Below are 21,478 nucleotides of genomic sequence, written 5' to 3'. Positions count from 1 at the left end.
TCCGCACACATACACACAGACATGCACACCGTCTGACCCGCACACATTTCCCATACAGACAACACCCCCTGCATGCATACACTCACTCACTCACCCCCTCTACACTCCCACACGCACACCCCCATGCACGCACACAACACACAACACCCCCCCACCCCCTTCCCTAACAGACGATCAACTTACATTGTCCTTTGATCCTCCGGGAGGGGATGGGATCCATGGGGGCAGCTCCGCCACCAGAACACCGCCACACCGTACCATGGGGTGTGAGTTAGTGGGCGGTGTTCTGTTGACGTGGCGGTGGAGGTTGAGCAACCTCCACTTTCCTGCCGTCCGCCAGTATGGCTGCTGGCGGCTTTCCGTACGCAAAAGGACGGCGGGCTGCCAGCGGTCATAATACGCAGCGCGGAAGACCGCCACCACTGGCGATCTTCAGCACGGCGGTACCTCAGCGGTCTTGCGAAAAGACCGCCGAGGTCGTCATGACCCCCATAATCTTTAAAAATTCATATTTCAACTTCTACTTATTGGATTTTTGTCGTTTTCATCAGGCATTACACTGATAAATATTCTCTATGTTTCTAACCTGGTGTGGAGTCTTTTTCTGTTGTATTTCACTATCTTACTGTGCTTAAGACTTGCACAAATACTTTACATATTGCCTCTTAATGTAATGCCTGACTGCTCTGTGCCAAGCTACCAGAGTATGGGGTGTATCTTACTTACTCTGACTAGGACTGTGGTCCCTATTTGGACAGGGTGCATGCCTCTGCATCTAGAGACTCAATCTCTAACATGACCCTTCTCCTGTCCACCCTTCATTGAGACACTGTTCTGCACTCACTGGGAGGACAGTTTAAGTAGGCAAGTAAAAATACTCATGAGGAAGGCTGAAGTCACAAGATCCAGGAATGCATGGCCTTTGGAGCTGGAAAAAGCACCAAGAAAGATGATTTACTGCTGAGGGAAAAGGGGTAAAGGGCAGGTGATTGGAGGGATAATTCGGAATGATATTGGGGAACATTGTCAGCAGTGGTGAAAATTTGGCAGAACATTCTGAGACAATTTAAGCATGGTGAGCATTACATCAATATTGTAACTCATGGAGCGCAGCACATTATTGCACACGACAGTGTGAACAGATCAATCAGCACGCTCACCAAACAAGCACACACTTAGCCATGACACATACCCACTATCAGCAAATGTTCCAACCTTGATTTGTAGAGCAACAGTCTAAAATGTCTGTGTGTTGCGGGATCCAGCTGGGAATGTGGCAATCATATGAGTGGTTTGGATTGGGCTGTGGAGCTGTGAAAACTACCAAAGAGAAGGAGACTTGCTTAGAAGGCATACAATGTGAGACCTAGAGATAAGGGGCCTTGGCTGCAAGGAAAAGGAAAAAAGGCAAAGCAGCAAAAAGAAGGGGCAAATTAGGGGCTGAGTTGAGAAAAGTTGCCTCAAACAATGTGTACAAACCAGCCAATACAATGTCAACATTAATTCACTGCTGAAAGACAGGCACCACTGCATGCTACCACACAATACAATGTGATTCAGTCCATCAATCTAAGCAACAAACAAGAACACAACTTAGCCTAGACACTCACCCACAGGTCCTGAACCCCCACAAGGGTCCAGGGCTAGATCCCTAGGGCATAAGTCTAAAATTACTTTGACCCAAATTTACTAATTGTTCATGCACCACAGCAGAGCAACTATGTTGACTGAACCGGACTTGAGGAAAAACATAGCATAGACTGTTATCTACTATGTTTGGCCTACTGCTGCTGTCACACTCTGCACAGGAACTCCTACAAGACTGCCTCACGTGACACACAGCAACACTTTGGTGCAGAAGCAAGTGTTCTCTCTCTAGCATAGGATTTGTGTCAGAAGTGTACCCAGTTCATAGTACAAATTTTTCATCCTAGTCAAACTGTTCTATGCACTGCAGCACATAGCACTAGACAGTTCTGGTCACACACCATGAACAGTTACGAATCCCTTGCCTCCCTGGAAATGAGGCACAACGCCTAGTGTGCATTGATACAGGTTGCACCAGACAGTTCCGATCACTTACGATGAAGAGTTACCACTCACGTGCCTCCAGAGAAGTGAGGCACAATGCCTGATACACATTTATACGAGTAGCACCAGACAGTTCCAATTACACACAATTGAAAAGATGCAAATTCAGTACCTCCCTAGAAATGAGGCACAATGCCTTGTGCACATTGATACGGGTCACACCAGACAGTTACGGTGCCAAACAAAGGCACAAGTTCACTAGTGCTGCACAAGGTAGAATAAGTCACCACTACAATTATGCCTCCACCTCTGAGGGTCGCAACCTGTGAATCAGACAAAACACCCAATGGGCATGCAGTCAGTGTGAGGCATGAGAGAGATGCATCATAATCAATGAAACGGTCCACGCGGGGACTCGCAACCGGTGAATCCGTTCACAACCAACAAGATACTTATGTGTGCTGAGGCCCCATGATGCAGGGGATCACACTCCTTATATGGGGCAATGCTTTTGGGGCTCAGCTTCAGGCAATCTGGTCTCCAGGCAAAATTCTTAGTGCCCATTGTTTATGGTGATCACTGGGAAATGCACAGGCGTGCTCCTCCAACCTCCAGTGTTGACTGGAGCCAGGCAGAAAGGCACACAATGCTCTTTACAGCAGAGAAATGCCCACTTTCCAGAAGTGGCATTTCTAAACAATTAATGACGAAACCACGCTTACCATAGGAAGAGGTTTATCACTGTGAATCCAGTGATAGGAAACATCATGAGGCTGCTCCACTTCAACCCACTATTGCAGATGCGAGTGATTTCAATCACTCCCCCTTGATAGCTCATGGGGAGAGCAATCCTCGAAGGTAGTGAGAACAGACCTAGTTATTCTTCCCAACGCTTAGAAATGCCCTTGATGCAAGTGGGCACATACTGGCCTGCAATGGCAGGCTGGACACGTTAAAACACCATTGTGCAAGGACGCACACACGGGCCTGAAATGGCAGGCTGAACATATGTTAAAACACCATTGTGGAAGCCCGCACACACAGGCCTGCATTGGCAGGCAGGACACATGTTAGAACACCATTGTGCAAGTGTGCGCACACACGACTGCAATGGCAGGCTGGACACATATTAAACCACAACAGTGCAAGTGCGCAACCACATGCCTACAATGGCAGGCTGAACACATGTTAGAACACCATTGTGCAAGCCCGAACACGCAGGCCTGCAATGGCAGGCTGGACACATGTTAAAACACTATTGTGCAAGCACGCACACAGTGGTCTGCAATGGCAGGCTCAGCACACACTGGTTAGCACGACTTCTTAACATATGTAAGAAGGGTGCTCATATTTCCACACTGTGCTTACAGTGGGAAGTGCCCGGTGCCCCAAGGTCACTAAAAGAGAATCAGCAAAACCTATAGAAAGAGCCAATCTCTTAGGTGGGGAAAACCACGTGGGTGTTCTTCACTACCTGGGCATAAAACACCTTTGTGTACCTGCCCTGCCTTCCACCTACCACCGGCTCTGCCCTTCAGGGGGTGCTCTAGGGGTACTGTAAGGCCCAAATAGGGTTGGCAAGGAAGTAAGAAATGCCACCCCAAGCACCAGCGCAACTGCGCATCCCCAGGCCTAAAGTGGCAGGCCTGATACATGGCTGACAGGCTAATCTGGTGGGTGGCACACTGTGCAGCATTCCGCTAGTAACCGGGGCTCTACCCACCCCGGGTACGCAGTGTACATTTTTAGAGGACACTCCTGGGTACAGCATCTCATTCAATTATGTAAGCGCCCCTTACTGGCATGTGTTGGAAAGGTGTGTGCACTTTCCCACTGCAGTACAGTGAGAAAGGGCCTAGAGTGCCAATGTTACACAAAGAGAATTAGCAAAAAACTGGGAGGAAAAAGCAAAAGGTTTCAGGGAAATCCCCTATGTAGGGACATGTCCAAAAGTACCTTTCCAGTACCGACCACTTTATGTGCTAGATAGTAATTACCATATGTTGTTATGCAGCAGCTGTAAGCCTTAGTAAATCTAGACCTCTTTGCCTTAGTATCTTGCTGAGTAGCGCCAGGAGGAGGGGTCAGTGGTTTTTTATCAGTGCCAGTATTAAACCATAAACTGTAATATAGCAGTATTTTCCTTTAGAGAAGTACATTTCAACCAATAATTAAAGAGCAAATTAGTACAAGGATGGATGTCGATTCAATGGCTTTCGCAAACATTCACTATTAATATCGGAGCTACTTGCTCCTTCCTCCAAGTTTTAATTTTTTCAAACAGGCAAAAACGGAAAAGGTGTGATGAATGTTCCCTAAAGGATGTTTGTAAATTCATATCCATAACGTCACTGGGCAATCATGAAACTTGTTATTTAATTAGCATCTTTTGCATATCATAGGCAGGATTTCCTCTCTATTAAAATACAAACACTATTCTGACATTACACATTTTCAAAAACATGCCATTATGCACTTAGTACTGCTGAAGTGGTGTTTTTCCTCCAACTCAGTTATGTTGTATAATAATCTATCTTACAGTGTTTCATTTTATTTTAACTCGTAAGTGGGGTCGTTCTACAGAGACCTGGCTACTTACACTCAAAGACTCCACTGACATCTTCACTTGGATGCATAGGAATTTAAATTGAGCTAAGCATTTTTAGCAGTCGGGGTTTTAGCTTACAAGCGGCAAATCACGTTGGTATTAGCTATAACCACACAACATATGAAAAATATTCATTTTACTTGGGTGAACGCGTTTTTAAAACTTTAAAAGCAGATTGGCCACTTCTAAAAACCAACAGATTCTGTATTAGAAGATCTTAACCCATGAGGATCCGTGAATAACCTGGTGGAATTCAAGAAATGTACCTGGACTTAGAGGTCGGTCATATGAGCCCCACATCGTTATTGGGCCAGATGTCAAAGAAGTATAAAACATGTTTACTTTCCATAGATCCATTCTGCCTCTTTTATCTTACCTTGCCTAGTTTGTTTGTTAAACTTCTTCACCTTTTCTAAAATACAACCAAATGGACCTGTAGAAGATGCGCCAGTGCATTGTTCAGTCTCCATTTTATTCATAACAGGAGACTCCTTATTCTTAGCTTGTTATATATTTCTACAACATTACCCTTGGTTTTCGCTACACTTCATTTACCTAATCCATTTTTACATATGACCCAAATACCATAAATAATATATAAATTATACATATCGTACATCATCTTATCAACCAGTACACTATAATTGGACTTGAAACAATAGTGGTCAAAATCCTTGGATCTCCGTTTAATCACAGATGAATTAGACTTGAAAGAGCTCTATGCTGTTTCGAAACGTCTGCTGGATTGTTAGTGTAGTCAGTTCTGTTGAAGGTTGTAACATAAATTTGCCTGAAAAGAAATATTGATGGAAAAAAACTGAGTTTAAATATTAAGGGATTAAACTATGAATAAATGAATAAGATGTGGAACTTTGAAAGTACCTCCATCTCTGTTGTTTAGGAAATGTATCATTGAACATCACGGGGTGAAAGTGGTGTTACTAGGATCACACCGGTTTTTAGTCTACATGTTAATGCTGAATATTTTTAGCAGCTTGTCCTCATCTTTTTGCATTCAAAAGACAAACGGATTTACATATTTTAATTCAGTTTCCTACAAGACGTGAAGATTTGTAATCAAGAGAGTACAATGGTTGCTAAAATTACATTTTTAATTTATTTGGACATAAGTGTCAGCAATAAAAAAATGGTCCTGTAAATATGAGACTACCAACTTGGTTTTCAAGACGCTCCCAGCTGATACATTTGACAGAAAGAGCTACTTAAAAACGTCAGCTTCAAATACTGAAGAATGGAATAGTCTCCCTTTCTTGTACATCTTAGAGAATAGAGTACAAATTACCAGAAAATTCCAGTGCGGACATAGGGAATAGCAACTTGAGAATGAAATGCCTTTAACATTTAACTGAAGTGGAGAGAAAGACTACAACTGGTTACATCATTCAGCAGTTGTTGGTCTTTTAGGGCCCACTTCGCAGGGATGCTAGTTGTTGTCCATTTTTAAACACCAAAATTGAATGACATAATGCTGGAGCTGACCTCCTTGGTGTGGTTCTCCAAAAGGTTTTACTTCAATCCCTCTGGGGCATTAGGACTCTGCACACTTTACCACTGATAACAAGTGCTATAGTTCTTGTGCTCTCTCCCTACACATGGTAACATTAGCCTACACCCAATTGGCACATTTAATTTACTTCTAGGTCCCTAGTAAAGTTGTACTACATGTACCCAGGGGCTGTACATTAAATGCTACTAGTAGACCTACAACACACATTGCTCTACCCACTTAAGTAGCTTTGTAAACATGTGTCAGGCCTGCCATTGCAACCTGTGTGTGCAGTTTTAAACTGCCATTTGGCCTGCCAAAATAAACCTTTCTTCAGGGCCTAAACATTCCTTTTTAATACATCGAAGTCAATCTTAGGGTAGGCCCTAAACAACGCACAGGACAGGGTGTAGTTCACTTAAAACGTTAGACATGTACTTTTTCAGGTTTTATATATCTTGGTAATGAAAAACTTCCAAATGCATTTTTCTCTACTGCAAGGCCTACCTCTCCCATAAGATAACATTGGGTTACCTTATTGCATTTACTGAGGGATAGCCTTTATTTGGAAGCAAGTAGGACTTACGAGTTTGTTGTCTGAAGAAGTTGTAAAAACCCTGTTTAATGGTCTTAGCGCATCTGACCTTATTTGGTTAATTTATAAGGGGACGCGTTTGTAGGTCAATGGACCTCCTTTTGACTGTGCTTCGAGTAGTTCCAACCATGTAACCAGTACCAATACAAATCAATAGCAGTAGCAATCAATAACATCAATAATCAATAGGAGTCAATAATTTCCACACACCATGACCTCTCGGCCATGAATAACCACACCTTTATGTAAAAATTAGAATGTTTATTTCCCCATATTAAAAATGCTAATATCAAGTAACTTAGGGGGTCATTACAACCTCGGCGGTCTTTTAACAAGACCGCTGAGGGACCGCCGTGCGGAAGACCGCCAGTAGTGGCAGTTTGCCGCTCGGTGTATTATGACCGTTGGCTGCCCTCTGTCGTTTTTCCAACGGAGAGCCGCCAACAGCCATACTTGCGGTCGGCGGGGAAGTGGAGGTTGCTCCACCTCCACCGACATGCCAACAGAACACCGCCTAGCTAATCACGTCCTGTGATTCTGCGCGGCGGTGTTCTTTTGGCGGTGTGGTGTCGGCGGAGCTGCCCCCATGGCTCCCGTCCCCTCCCGGCGGATCGACGGAACAGGTAAGTCGATCGTCCGTTAGGGGAGGGTGTTAGGGGGTCGTTGTGTGTTGTGTGCGTGCATGGGGGTGTGCGTCTGTGTATGTAGGGGGGGTGAGTGTGTGTATGCTTGCGGGGGTGTTGCGTGTTTTGGAAATGAGTGCGTGTATGTCTGTATGGATGTGTGCGTGAATGTTTGAATGTGGGTGTACCTGTCTGACCGTGTGTGTGGATGTTGGCATGTATGTCGGTGTGTGTGCGTGTATGTGTGTTGGTGGTGCCTGCCTGCGTGTCGGGTGTGTATGTGTAAGGTAATGTCAGGGGTCAGGGTGGGGAGGGGTGCCCTGCCACCTTTGAGGGGTGGCAGGGGTGGTGGGGGGTGTAGGAGAAGGACTCGGGTGGGGGTGGGGGGTGGAGGAGACCCCTATCAGTGCCAGGGAAAGAATTCCCTGGCACTGATAGTGCTTACCGCCATCGTTTTCATGGCGGTTCCTACCGCTGGAAATCCACGGCGGTAAGCCGGGTCAAAATACCGGCGGTGGTATTCTCACGGCCGCTGGGATGGAGACCCAGGTCTCCAGCCCAGCGGTCGTCTCCGCCCTGGTGGCCGGAACGGAGAAGCGGCGGATGACCATGGCGGTAACCGCCATGATCATAATGCACAAAAAAAGACCGCCAGCATGTTGGCGGTCTTACCGCCTCTTTAACAGCGTCCGCCAGGGTTGTAATGACCCCCTTAGTCTCAAAAGCAAATGGTAAACATACAAAAACAATACTGGCTGCCCAAATTGCCTAAAAATCGCAATTTAATCAAAGCTTGGACAACTACATATTCTAAGGTTACAGTACAAATCAATAGCAAGAATAACTGCGCAAAAGAAATGGCATACATTTAGATTTAGCAAAGAAAAGACATCAACTGTTATTTCATGTAGTGAGTATCATCAGTGAGTTCCCTAACTAACCTTCAGATTAGAACAGCATTTTTGGATTTTGTGCAAAATTATTTAGTCAACAAAAATTGGGAGAAAAAAAATCTAACTACGGCCCTATCAAAAGTAGCGGTTGGTACCTAGGGACAAAAGCAAATAGACATAACAATCACAATAACATCGTATTATACCTTGCTTCAGTATGGTTCAGCAAGATGTGACAGTCTTCGTCAATTAGGCATCAGTTCGGTCAGCATGCCATCGGAATTCAGCATTAAAGTTCAGAATAGAAATGTCTCAAGAATAGACATACAGAACACCGCTGCTAGGCAACAAAGTTAAGGACAGTTAAGCATGTCTCCTCTGAGGATGGTCAAGAAAATAATGGCTCATCTCCTCTCTGTGCAGTCTGGCTAAGTAAAATGTCCTAAAACTACTTCCCACATGGCCATTGGTCAAAGGACCATACATTTACATTTAGTCCAATGAAAGTAGAACCCCAAATCCAAGAATTTACTAATGCACAGTTCACGTCAATGATTGGCTCCTTTTCTCCTGTTCCCATAGTTGGGCTTGTCAGGTATCAATATTGTATCAGCTTGTGCTCCAGTCAGTGCATCCATTGTCTGCTCCTGGGAAGGTTGTCTTTACACACATTAAGTTATACAATGTATCCTTAGCTAGTACAGCATATTCTAGTAAGCAGTTCTCATGTGAAACAATTCTAGTTGCTGGCATTTGGTCAACACAGTGGAAAATCACAATTTAATTCTCTTAGCAGCCATTTTATAATTCGCCTAAGCAATGCAGCTAGATATCAGGCCATGCAACTGAGACCAAGCCTTCGTTAATTTAAGGCCTATGATTAATAAAGCAAATACCTAATACATAACCTTAAATACAACATACCACTACATCAATCCAAACATGAGCTCAACATTTTACATTAATAAGCTATTAATAAGTACACCTTGTGAAAATTGGCAACCACTCAAGTAGGTGCAATTTCAAATGAGTGCATTATTTCTCTACATTGACTCATTTTCTATGCAAATTCAATGTCCAGAATACATGCATATTCATTAGTAACATTTCAACGTTAACAATGGTACAGAAGGATTTTAAGTCACCATTCTGAAAATTCCACTTTTAGAAAGTTGGCATTTTCTTGTCCTAAACAAATGCTGCCTGCAGCCTGTATCCTGGATCACATTTCTAGACATAGCTGATGGTTGCTCTTTGTGTATTGCTCCCACACCGTGAGATAAAGGAGGAATAGCTTTTGGCAGAATGGGTATCTCTGACTTGACAGCGGGGAGAAGCTACCACCTACAACACTAATATATCACAAAGCCTCTTAAGCACACTCACAAAGGGTTTGACACTAGTCTTTTGTGCCCTCAGACAAGCTGGATCGAGGACAGGGAGGCAGGAAATTCAAAACATCTCGGGGACTGAAAACCTCCATGACCTCCTTCTACTTCAAAGCTAGCACCAGGTATTAATACTGGACCCAGAGACCCAATTCTCCAATATACCTCTACACCTGTGGAAGACTCAAAAGGACTGCTGTGCTGCTCTGCAACAAAGACTACTACTTTACTGCCTTGCTGCCCTCATGCCTGAGTGAAAAGGACTGGATCTGCATCTTGAAACCAGGACCACTAGAGTATCTCCAAGAGCTAGATGGCTGGCATTCTGATCAGAGTCTCAGGGACAGAAAAGGCTCCAACCACCTTTAACCCAGCACCAAGATTCTGTCTGGTGTGAGTCCTACCCCTCTAAGTGGTGCTACCCCAGTCCTGGATACTTTGAAATGGACCTGAAGGTGCTCTGCAAGCCAAGCCATGGTCCTTTGAGTAGAACCGAACTAGCACAGTGCATCTCCTATCAGCTCCTTGCCGGAACCATTGCTGCATGATGCATCCCCGACACATGACCTCTCATCACGGCCCACTGACCTTCGGAACTGCCACTGCACAATGCATCCTCAATGCCAAATTTGGAACCACAGGCACCCAACAATGATGTAGGACCTCACATCACAGCTCATTGAAACTGCTGCTGCATGACACATCCTTGATGCAGGATCTCTCAACGTTGCATAAATACTTTAGACATTGCCTCTCAGTTACTCCTAACTGTTTTTGTGCTCGGCTACCAGAGGTTTGAGCACAGATTAATTTGGGGTCTGCTTGTGTTTCACCCTGACAAGAATTGTCGTTGCTGCTTGAGTAAGATTTCATCCCCCTTAACCAGTAACCCAATTCCCTACACATACATTTAGGTAAGCACTGTTGTTATAATATTACGAAGTAGATGTTATCACCAATTCATAAGTAAGTGCACCAACCATAGTTACAGTCATACACAATTAGAACACAAGTGCTCCTCTGAGGTTTTTATACCCATTTAATATTGAGTCTGTATTGCCTATAAGATAATTCAATGGGAGCAGGGCACCTTTCACTCACTCAAATGTGAGTATGCTATCACACCGCCATTCTTAATACAAGCTACTAATATGTACTCTTGTATACTGTTGCAGCAGCATGGATGTTCCATATCTTTAGAGTTACTGATGAGTGTATCATTTTTGAAGGTGGAAACCAGGCCTGATGAGAGTGCTAAATGTATACAAAGTGCTGAAACAGGCTGATGTGCAACACATGCATGGTCTGACATGCACACTCATCTGTGTTTAATCTTCTTGATGGGGCATGAATAGCATTTCTCTAGTCAGTGGTCAACTTTCACACAGTTTTACCCCTTTCTAATTATCTTCTTTACATATTTCCCTTCATATAGGCCCTCATTTTGACCCTGGTGGTCTTCTGACCACCAGGGTTAATGTGGCGGTATCACCGCAACAGGCTGGCAGTGTATACCTCCACATTATGAGTGTGGCAGGTTGGCAGCTGCCAACCCACCACATCTCGACTCATATGGCTATGGCGGTGTGAATCGCTGGGCCGGAGATGTGCATCTCCGACCCTGCGGTCCACACAAGACCACCGGAGGTATAATGAGTCGGCCTACTGCTATGATTTCCTCAGCGGTAGCACCGCCATGAAAACCATGGCGGTAGGGCTAACGGTGACAGGGAATTCCTTCCCTGTCACCGATACATAGGTCCCACATCCCCCAGCAATCACATGACTCCCCACCACCCTAGAGTCGCAGCGCCATGCACCCCCAACCCTCCACCCCCTAGAGACACAGTGCCCCAGCCCCCATCCACCCACCCCCTCCCCGCAATCATGCACACACACACCCACATGCACCACACATACACCCCTTCACCACAACTTCCATACACGCATTCACTCATACTCATCCATACACGCATTCACTCACACTCATCCATGCACGCCTTCACTCACACACATCCATACACGCATTCACTCACATATAGTCACACGCATCCACACTAACATGCTCACACTCATAAAGACTGACATGCAGACACGCACTCACTGTAACATTCATACACACATTCACTCACATGCATACAACCACACATACACCACAACACTCACAGACCCATACACACACGTACACATTCATACACACACGCAGACACCACACACTCACACACAACATCCCCCACCCTCCCACTCACCTCCCATGTGGGATGCTCGACTTACCTTGTCCGGCGAGGAGGTCGTCCAGCAAAGAACGGGAAGGGGCGCTGCTACTGCCAGTAGCGCCCCACCAGCAGGACAGGCCAGGCCATCTGTATGGTGCAAATATGGTTGGCGGCGTCCTACCGGGCACCACCCATGGGCTTCAACCACCAGCATGGGTACTGCTGGATTTCCGCCCTAAGTGTGGTGGAAATCCGGCAATAACCATATTATGGCGGGTGGAAGATTTCCAGCACTGGCGGTCTTCTGGCACCTGTGGCTTTGGCGGTCTCACTTTGAGACTGTCAGAGTCATAATGAGGACCATAGTGTCTTAGCATACAATATACCCCAAGTATATCACAACTTAGCTCCATGCAGTTTGCCTTCAGGTGTTAAATGGAGGGTCCTATGATGAAGCATGGCACAATAGATAGGTGAGGGTCTATCATCCTATGACTATCATCATCTTAAACTATCCATAAGATAGTGCTGTGTAGGTGAACTGAACTATTGTGTTTTAAAGTCACAACATAAGGGTTACATGGGGACCAACATTAGATTAATCATTTAAAAGTGATTATGAGCGTCTGAAACTACATCAACAGATTCAAATACAACTGACTGGAATTCTCAGAAGAAAGCTTTACTACCTAAGTAGCCAAAGACACTTTGGACCCAAAACAAGTACCTGCTGGCTAAAAGGGGAAATTAAGTGGAAATAGTAATGAGAAACATGTAAACAAAATTTGTAATAAGATCTTTAAAAAATTATCAAAAGATGGTGATTGATCGTAAAGAGTTGACAAGTGTCCAGTTTGAAGATCATGGGAAAGAGGTTCCTCAGAGAGAGATGCAGGTCAGAAGAACACAGAAACCCTGAATTCTATGAATTCTTGGTAAAGCATGACATTGTAGCACTTGGGATATTTACTACCGATATACATTCTTCAATGCAATTTAAAACACTATCAGTTAATGTGCTATATCGTCTCTCTGGTTACCTGTTTCAAATCTTCATATTTGATAACAATGTAAGCCCATGATGAAAAGTTGTCACTAGGAAAAGTCCAACATTTTTCTTACTATATGTGTGATATGAACATGTTTATCTTATTTGTCTGTTTTAACTCTCTTTTGCTGCAATTAGCTGACAAAGCTCCTGCATACAGTATCATTGTATGGAGGATGTACTGCATACTTGTATGTGCTTAGGGCTTTGAGTCACAGCAAGGACATCATAAATGTACAAAAATATTTTACATTTTCTTTTTTCAGAAAATCAAATTTTTCTGTAAATGAAGCAGGGCAAATGAATGGGTCCGCTGGAGGTGGAGGAGGGAGTGGAGGCGGAGGAAGTGAAGATAATGAGATGCCAGCAGCTCATGAGATCGGTGAAGAACTGACATACACAGGAAGGTAAAGAAATGTTCTAGAAAACACCTGCAATTGTAGATGAGACCCAATTCAAATACTGAAAGTGACCGGATTATGCAACTGCATTGTACAACAAAAGATTTAGGGTCTTATTTATATGTTGATGGACAGGAATTCCCTGCCAATGAAGTGGTCTGCCTGCCTGTTCTAGATGTGGGCAGACCTTACATTTGGCTATAACAGTGTACTTATGATTCCCCGCGTCGAAAATATTTTTCACCATCGAGAAATGCCTTCCTCAACAAACTCACCGAATCTAGGGTGAAACATTCTCATATTCTGCTCTCCCTCCGCTGCATAAAAAATCCAGCTCTTTTGAGTTTGGGAAGAAAAATGAGAGTAGCTTGTGAATGATGACAAGTGGCCATGTTTGTGGACTTTCACAAACTTCGAACGCTAACCACATATTGGAACACCCACTTTCCCGAGTGTGGAATTTCCAGATAAGGAGAACTCCACACTCATGACAAAGACCTCCCCACATGTAAATTGTCTTATGCCCACCAGAAATCCCTTTGTCAATTCCTGAAAAGTGCAAAAAAGATGTAAATTTGGTTGTAAACCTACGTTTACGATTGAATTTACCTTTGTGAATAGGGCCTAAAGTATCTTGTGTTAATGTACAACCCATGCAAAAAAATATACATACTTTTATTTTGCTTGTCTCAATAAACAATCTGTAATGGACCAACTCAAAAGTAAGTGCAAACAGTGTTGCTAATCTGTAGGAAATTTAAATTGGTCATGACTGTTTATATTTTTATTAACTTTTTTCTTCCATTTAACAAAGCAAAGAATGTAAAGTATGTAGTATGTAAGTGTGAACAGGCCATTTAATTTCAAATCATTTATTTCTTGTCTAATTTAGGTTCTGTGGTGGCCTCTATTTAGATATCAAGAGGAAACTGCCCTGGTTTCCAAGTGATTTTTATGAAGCATTTCATATCCAGTCTATTTCAGCTATTCTCTTTATTTATCTTGGATGCATTACAAATGCAATTACATTTGGTGGATTGCTCGGGGATGCAACAGACAACTACCAGGTATGACTCTCTTTGACTGTTCTACTTTATTTATTTCAATTAATATATTCAGAATCCCTTGGTACAACTTTCATTTTTAAATGTGGTTAGGATTAAAGTCAATCATTTCAGCATTCCCTCTTGGCTAATTATAAATGTAAAGAAAATGTTTTTATAATCTATATCAAATTATGTCTAAACAAAGTTAACATATTGGCTCGCTGATCCGCTGATGTCCAACCCCAACTTTTGGAATTCTCACCTTGCTGTGTTAACACCATATCCAGTGAGATCCCGACCCTCTCTAAGAATGTCCCTAACATACCAGAATGTTTTGCCTGGGATTACATGTGAGAACATTTAGGTAAATTTTGTGCACCCCGGCTTCCTTTGTCTTTTAAAAACTAGTAGCATTCTTAACTTTTGCACCTATTGTCTTATAAATTTAGCATTCATAATTTCGTTTAGCATGTTTCCTTGTGTGCGAATTAGATTTCAAATTAAGTTTGCTATACACTTTCTGGTGGTCATTTTCTGACTATGGATAACGTAAATGTCATACCCCAAGCACTATTTCACACGAGCTTCTACTACAAAATCAATTGTTTTCCTTACTTTGGGAGCCAACTACCATCCACATTCAAGTTAATGTGTGGGGAGGCTGATCCAGTACTTAGAGCTATCATTTTGTGGGCAATCTGTGCTCCTTCCAAAGACTACAATTTTATGAGGAAAAAGACCACCATCTTGTGAGTAGTTTGGGCTTTTTCTGGAGGTCCCCATTGGGGCCATAATGAGCTTGTCTGAACCTGAAATATTTATATGAGCTGATACTAAGTTTCAAAGGTATGCCACCCACAAACAATTTGTGTTGCAAATAAATGTTTTTGTTAAGGACTTTCTTGCAGAGTTGAACATACCCCACAACCAGACTTTATGGAGGTGCAACGAGTTCCTATGTTATTTGTTATTGGAAGCACTTGCCAGGAGGTTGCCATGCATGTTACCACAAATGCCAACTATTCTTCCCACAATCAAGGGGCGGTTGTGTTTACACAACTAAACCAGAGACTTTGACAACCATGAGCTGTGTTTGTGGGTATATTACCTTTACCTCACATTGTTTACCAGCAGAGCATATTTACCAGACAGTTTTTACCACGCAGGTAAGTACCATGCAGGCCCTTTGTGGGTACTTTACATTGCAGTAATTTACCACACAGGTAAGTTATTATTTAGTTTACATGACATTATATAAAACACACACACACCCACATATATTTATATTTATTTTTTACACAGTGGTAGTATAGTTAGGTCATAGCTTTCAAAAGAAGAGCATGAGAGGGTTTTTTGCTAAGAATTTTGGTGCTGTTTCAGAAATCTTCACTAAACTTTCCAAATACAAAGTGTATCCATTTCAGCTCCTTCCTGGGACGTTTTGGGGTGATTTGTCATCTGGTGGCTGAGAAAATGGAGGGAACCCAAGATGTATTTTTCCAAAGCAATTTCCCAAATGAATTTCCAGTTTGGGAAAAGATAGAATATAAATGACTGGACTGAACTGCACAAATTTTAGCAGAAAGCTGCATTAATCAGAAAGTATTCTTTTTGTGATTTGGTGTAAATTGGTTCATCCATTTTCAAGAAATTAGGTTAACAATATAATGATATCTGGATGGTTGGTCCCACAGGAGTACAACGTACTCCTGTGTTACCACAAATTTAAAAAAAGGAGCATTTTGTATGGCTGATGGGGCTTTTTTTGTTGTTGCTTCCTTCAGTCCTGCATGACTGTGTGATGTGATTAGCTGCATTCTCACGAAAACTGTTTCAGCCGAAATTACAGGACTCAGTTCCCATGTCCTAATTTTAGTTTAAAAATTAGCATATAAAGGGGAAGGTTAGGTGTACTTTCATCCTGTGGTACTCATGAGGGACCCAGAGAGACCATGCCAAAAGCCAAAATGTAAAATAAATATGTTTTTTCTTCCCATGATTACTGCGGTACTATTACTGGATCCAGGCCAGATGGTGCCGCAAGAGAAATGCAAACTTCACAAACTGGAGCTTGCAATGTTTTACGGTACGGGGGACTGGAGCTTGATGGTATTGCAGGAGTACATTGGTACCAAATATATTTATAAAAATAAGAAAGATGTGTGGTAGGGGATGTGTGGGGAATTGGCTGCCTGCGGGGCATTGGGCACAGGGCCTGGGCCCAGCAGTCAATTCCATGTTGTGCATAGCCAACAGGCGTTTGTGGCTGGGCATTGGCTACCTACGAAGTGTTGACCGCAGGCCCTGTAGCGAACGTCACAACATGTACAGCCAAAGGCTGTGCACAGTGAGGGTTTGACAGGCCATGGAGGTTGGCTGCAAGGGCCAAAGGCCATGCATGTTAGAGGGTGTGCTTCCCATAGAAGGTTAAGTATAGGATCTACTTGTCTATATATTGAACAAAGGCCCATATTTAGGAAAAAGTGGTGCATCAGCTATGATGCATTACTTTTCTTGCACCCCCCTTACCGGCACCTAACGACACCATGGTTGCGCCATATTTATAATATGGCTCACCATGGTGGTCATTAGCACAATAGCATCCACATTTTTTACGCTATTATGGTGCTTTGATACACTAGATTAAAAAATGACACAAAAAATGGTTCTGTGAAATCTTTTAAATTTCACTGCACCATTTTTGAGGGCCTCCTAGTGCTGGATTGCCCCCGTGCATACATTATGGCCCTCATTACAACCTTGGCGGTAAATCCTGCTTACCGCCGTGCAGAAGACCGGCAACATACCGCTGCAGCCGTGAACTTCCGCCACAGGTATTACAACCCACAGTTCGGAATCCACCACAATACAGACACCCACACAAGTCCGCCACACCAAAGGTCAGTGATAAACTGGCGATAGCAAAACCGACACAGTCACGCCAACAAGAATACGGCCACACTATCATGACCCACGAATCAACCCGGCAGTCTTTCATCAGCGGTAAACCATTGGCGGTACACACAGCCGTGCTCAAAATACACACACATATACAAAACACCACCATATTGGACAATTCGAAATACACACACCTGATACACATACACACACCACACCCACACACCCAATCCAATATAAAACACACACCCACATTACCCACAAACCCTTACTACCAGAAATTTGAAAGCAGGCCAGAGAGAGACACTACCTTAATCAACACCAGCATCCACAGACACACAGCACCACCACTTACACAGCATCCACACACCTCAAACAACACACACCAACACATCCCCTCACACATCACAACACACACCACCTCACACATCACCCACACCACATCATGGCACCTCAACGCCACCCCAGGTTCTCTGAGGAGGAGCTCAGGGTCATGGTGGAGGAAATCGTCCGGGTAGAGCCGCAGCTATTAGGAGCACAGGTGCAGCACACCTCCATTCCAAGGAAGATGGAGCTCGGGCGGAGAATTGTCGACAGGGTCAACGCAGTGGGACAGCATCCAAGAACACAGGAGGACATCAGGAAGAGGTGGAACGACCTACGGGGGAAGGTGCGTTCAGTTGTCTCCAGACACCAGGTTGCTGTACAGAGGACTGGCGGTGGACCCTCACCTCCTCCCCCACAACTAACAACATGGGAGGAGCAAGTGCTGGCAATACTGCATCCTGAGGGCCTCGCAGGAGTAGCAGGAGGACTGGACTCTGGTAAGGCAAATCTTTACTACTTTATCCCCCACCCTACCTGCATGCCATCACATACCCCACCCTTACTCTCACACCCATCACCCCAACAAGCCACAGATACCCCACCAACACAACCCACATATCCCAGAAACAAGCCCTGCATGTAACATCAATGAATGGACACCCATCACCAAAGCATGTCCACTACAGAGACTTACTCATGCCCCAAAATCACCAATCACACAAGGGCCAAACCAATAATGCAAGCACAGGAGTTGAGGGTAACTCAGATGCATTAATTATGCTTTTACACCCCTACAGGACCCCAACGTCACCGGACAGGAGGAGCCAGACCTATCCAGTCCCCCCACAGAAGAGACCCACAGTGATGACAGCAGCTCTCCACAACTGGATCAAGATGGCCAACCCGGCCCATCAGGGACCTCGGGACAGTCGGTTTCCCTGACACTGTCACAAGCCACCACAGAGCCACCCCCCTCAGGACACACTAGCACAGCATCCACCCAGAGGGCCCATCCCTCTGTCCCCAGGACACGTCAATCAGCAGTGTGTCCACCACTACAGGGAACCCAGGCAAACCCACCAACCCAAGAAAATCAGGGACCTGGGGCAGTGGCAGTGGAAGTATTGCATGATTATGTTGTTTCGGTTGTCGATATCCTCTTCTTCTGCCTCCTCTTCTTCACTGTCCACAGGCTCCACAGCTGCCACAAGACCACCATCTTTCCCATCCTCCTGCAGAAAAGGCACCTGCCGTCGCAAAGCTAGGTTGTGCAGTATACAGCAGGACACAATGATCTGGCAAACCTTCTTTGGTGAGTAGTAGAGGGAACTACCTGTCATATGTAGGCACCGGAATCTGGCCTTCAAGAGGCCGAAGGTGTGTTCGATCACCCTCCTTGTTCGCCAATGTGCCTCATTGTAGCGTTCCTCTGCCCTTGTCCTGGGATTCCTCACTGGGGCAGTAGCCATGACAGGTTGGGGTAACCAGAGTCACCTGCAAATATCGAGGGACAACTGTTAGACACACACTAACTCCTAGGGACAACCCCATACCCAGACACCTATTCACACTGTATCGGGTCCTTGGCCTCACCTATTAGCCACACACGGTGCCTCTGGAGTTGCCCCATCACATAAGGGATGCTGCTAATCCTCAAAATGTAAGCGTCCTGCACTGAGCCAGTAAACTTGGCATTCACATGGGAGATGTACTGGTCTGCCAAACACACCATCTGCACATTCATCAAATGGTAGCTCTTCCGGTTTCTGTACACCTGTTCACTCCAGCGTGGGGGTACTAATGCCACATGTGTCCCATCAATGGCACCAATGATGTTGGGGAGATGTCCCAGGGCATAGAAGTCACCTCTCACTGTGGGTAAATCCTCCACCTGAGGGAACACGATGTAGCTGTGCATGTGTTTCAGCAGGGCAGACAACACTCTGGACAACACGTTAGAGAACATTGGCTGGGACATCCCTGATGCAATGGCCACTATTGTTTGAAAGGAACCACTTGCCAGGAAATGGAGTACTGACAGGACCTGCACCAGAGAGGGTATCCCTGTGGGATGGCGGATAGCTGACATCAGGTCTGGCTCCAACTGGGCACACAGTTCCTGGATAGTTGCACACTCAAGTCTGTATGTGACTATGATGTGTCCCTCTTCCATTGTCGACAGGTCCACCAGGGGTCTGTACACCGGAGGATGCCGCCATCTCATCACCTGCCCCAGTGGACGTGCCCTATGGAGGAAAACAGCGAGCAGAGAGTCAGTCAACACTGAGGTATCACAAAATGTAATTTGAAGAATATTTATGATTCCGCAATGTGCCTGTAACTGTGTGTATTCCAGGCCTAGATAGGTGTGATGCAGTTATTATTAATGCCATGTGGCCCCCTGAAATGGCGGATGCCTGACCTTTAAGGTGGGACAAGGGGATATGAGGTAACTGCGCTGGCGTTCTACACCGTCGCGGTAGGCGGTCGAAGACAGTGGCGCAATCCTACATTCGTTTACATTGGGCCCTATGGGTCCGAGGAGCCAATGACGATGTATGCTGGCAGTGACGGTACGCACCGCCGCAGACGTGACTGCCATTTTCTGTCTGTTCACTCACTTGATACCTGAACTTCAACAGGAGAGGACCTACACTGCAAGTGCTGCTGTGACCTGTGTCTGGAAGCGACGATGGCTACAGTGTCTGGGGAAAGTGCCCCGCCTTTACTTTGGAGAAGTTGGAGAAACTAGTGGATGGGGTCCTCCCCCAGTACACGCAACTGTACGGTCCGCCAGAGAAACAGGTGAGTACACTGTGAGCATGCTGAATGGGCAATGCCTGCTTTGAGTCATGTGGCTGGAAGAAACAGGGGAGGGGCAGAGGCCCACATGTGCGGATGGTGAGTGTATGTGCGTCATGGCATGGGTGAGATTGGTGGGCAATGAGTATGACGGTCCGTCCGGGTGAGTAATGTCCTTTCCCCCTGTATCATTCCTCTAGGTCAGCGCCCACCAGAAGAAGGCTATTTGGTGTGCCATCGCCAAGGACGTCTGGACCCTGGGGGTCTACCACAGACGGAGCACCCACTGCCGTAAAAGATGGGAGGACCTGTGCCGCTGGAGCAAGAAGATGGCGGAGGCCCAGCTGGGGATGGCCTCCCAACATGGGAGGGGTGCCCGTTGCACCATGACCCCGATGTTCCGGATCCTGGGGGTGGCCTATCCGGAGTTGGATGGGCGGAGGAGGGCATCACAGCAGCCACAAGGAGGTGAGTACACTCTCATTCAGCTCACTCTGCACGGGTGAGGCAGGCTATGTGGCAGCCCAACCCCACTAGTGGTCAGAGCCATCTACACCTAGTCAGGCTCCTGTGACTTCCAGGTGTGCAGCAATTGGGCTTAAGCCTCGTACCCCATGGACATGTGAAAAATCTGGGACCTATAAGTGCATGGCATAGTGCAGAGGGCTGCTCACTGTCTGTTGTTTCCGCAAAAGGTAGTGATGTTGCATGCACTGAACATGTCTTTCTTCTGTCTTCCCCCCCTTTTTGTGGTCTCCCTGTTCTTGTGTGCAATAGCATCATCAGGCAGAGGAGCATTGGCACCGGAGCAGGAGGGAGCTGCATCCCACTTGGCCCTGGAGGGTGAAGCTACGGAGTCTGAAGTCACCAGTGGGACAGAGGGCTAGGGGAGCTCCACGGCGGGGACAGGAGCAGAGACCAGAGACAGCGACTCCTCCTCTGATGGGAGCTCCCTTGCGGTGGCGGGCCCCTCTGTGCCCACCGCATCAACAGGTACAGCTGCCACCCCCGTGCCAGCACCGCCCTCCCAGCAGCCCCTCGTGTGTCCCGTGCCCGCTCACCCAGGAGGGTGGGCATCTCCTTCACCCCAGGCAC

General features: G+C 45.5%; 1 protein-coding gene across 2 annotated transcripts in view; it reads left to right on the top strand.

Moving 5' to 3' along the window:
- Positions 1-21,478, top strand: part of SLC4A5 (solute carrier family 4 member 5) — a 706,789-nt gene that overhangs the window by 441,204 nt on the left and 244,107 nt on the right. For both annotated transcript variants that reach the window (XM_069214106.1, XM_069214105.1), the window contains 2 exons: positions 13,176-13,316; positions 14,203-14,377. In XM_069214106.1, coding sequence (XP_069070207.1) covers positions 13,176-13,316; positions 14,203-14,377 — 316 coding nt within the window. The remainder of the gene's footprint in view (positions 1-13,175; positions 13,317-14,202; positions 14,378-21,478) is intronic.

The sequence above is a fragment of the Pleurodeles waltl genome, chromosome 11 (genome assembly GCF_031143425.1).
Source record: "Pleurodeles waltl isolate 20211129_DDA chromosome 11, aPleWal1.hap1.20221129, whole genome shotgun sequence".
Classification (NCBI taxonomy): Eukaryota; Metazoa; Chordata; class Amphibia; order Caudata; family Salamandridae; genus Pleurodeles; species Pleurodeles waltl.
This window is presented reverse-complemented; position numbering and strand designations above follow the sequence as displayed.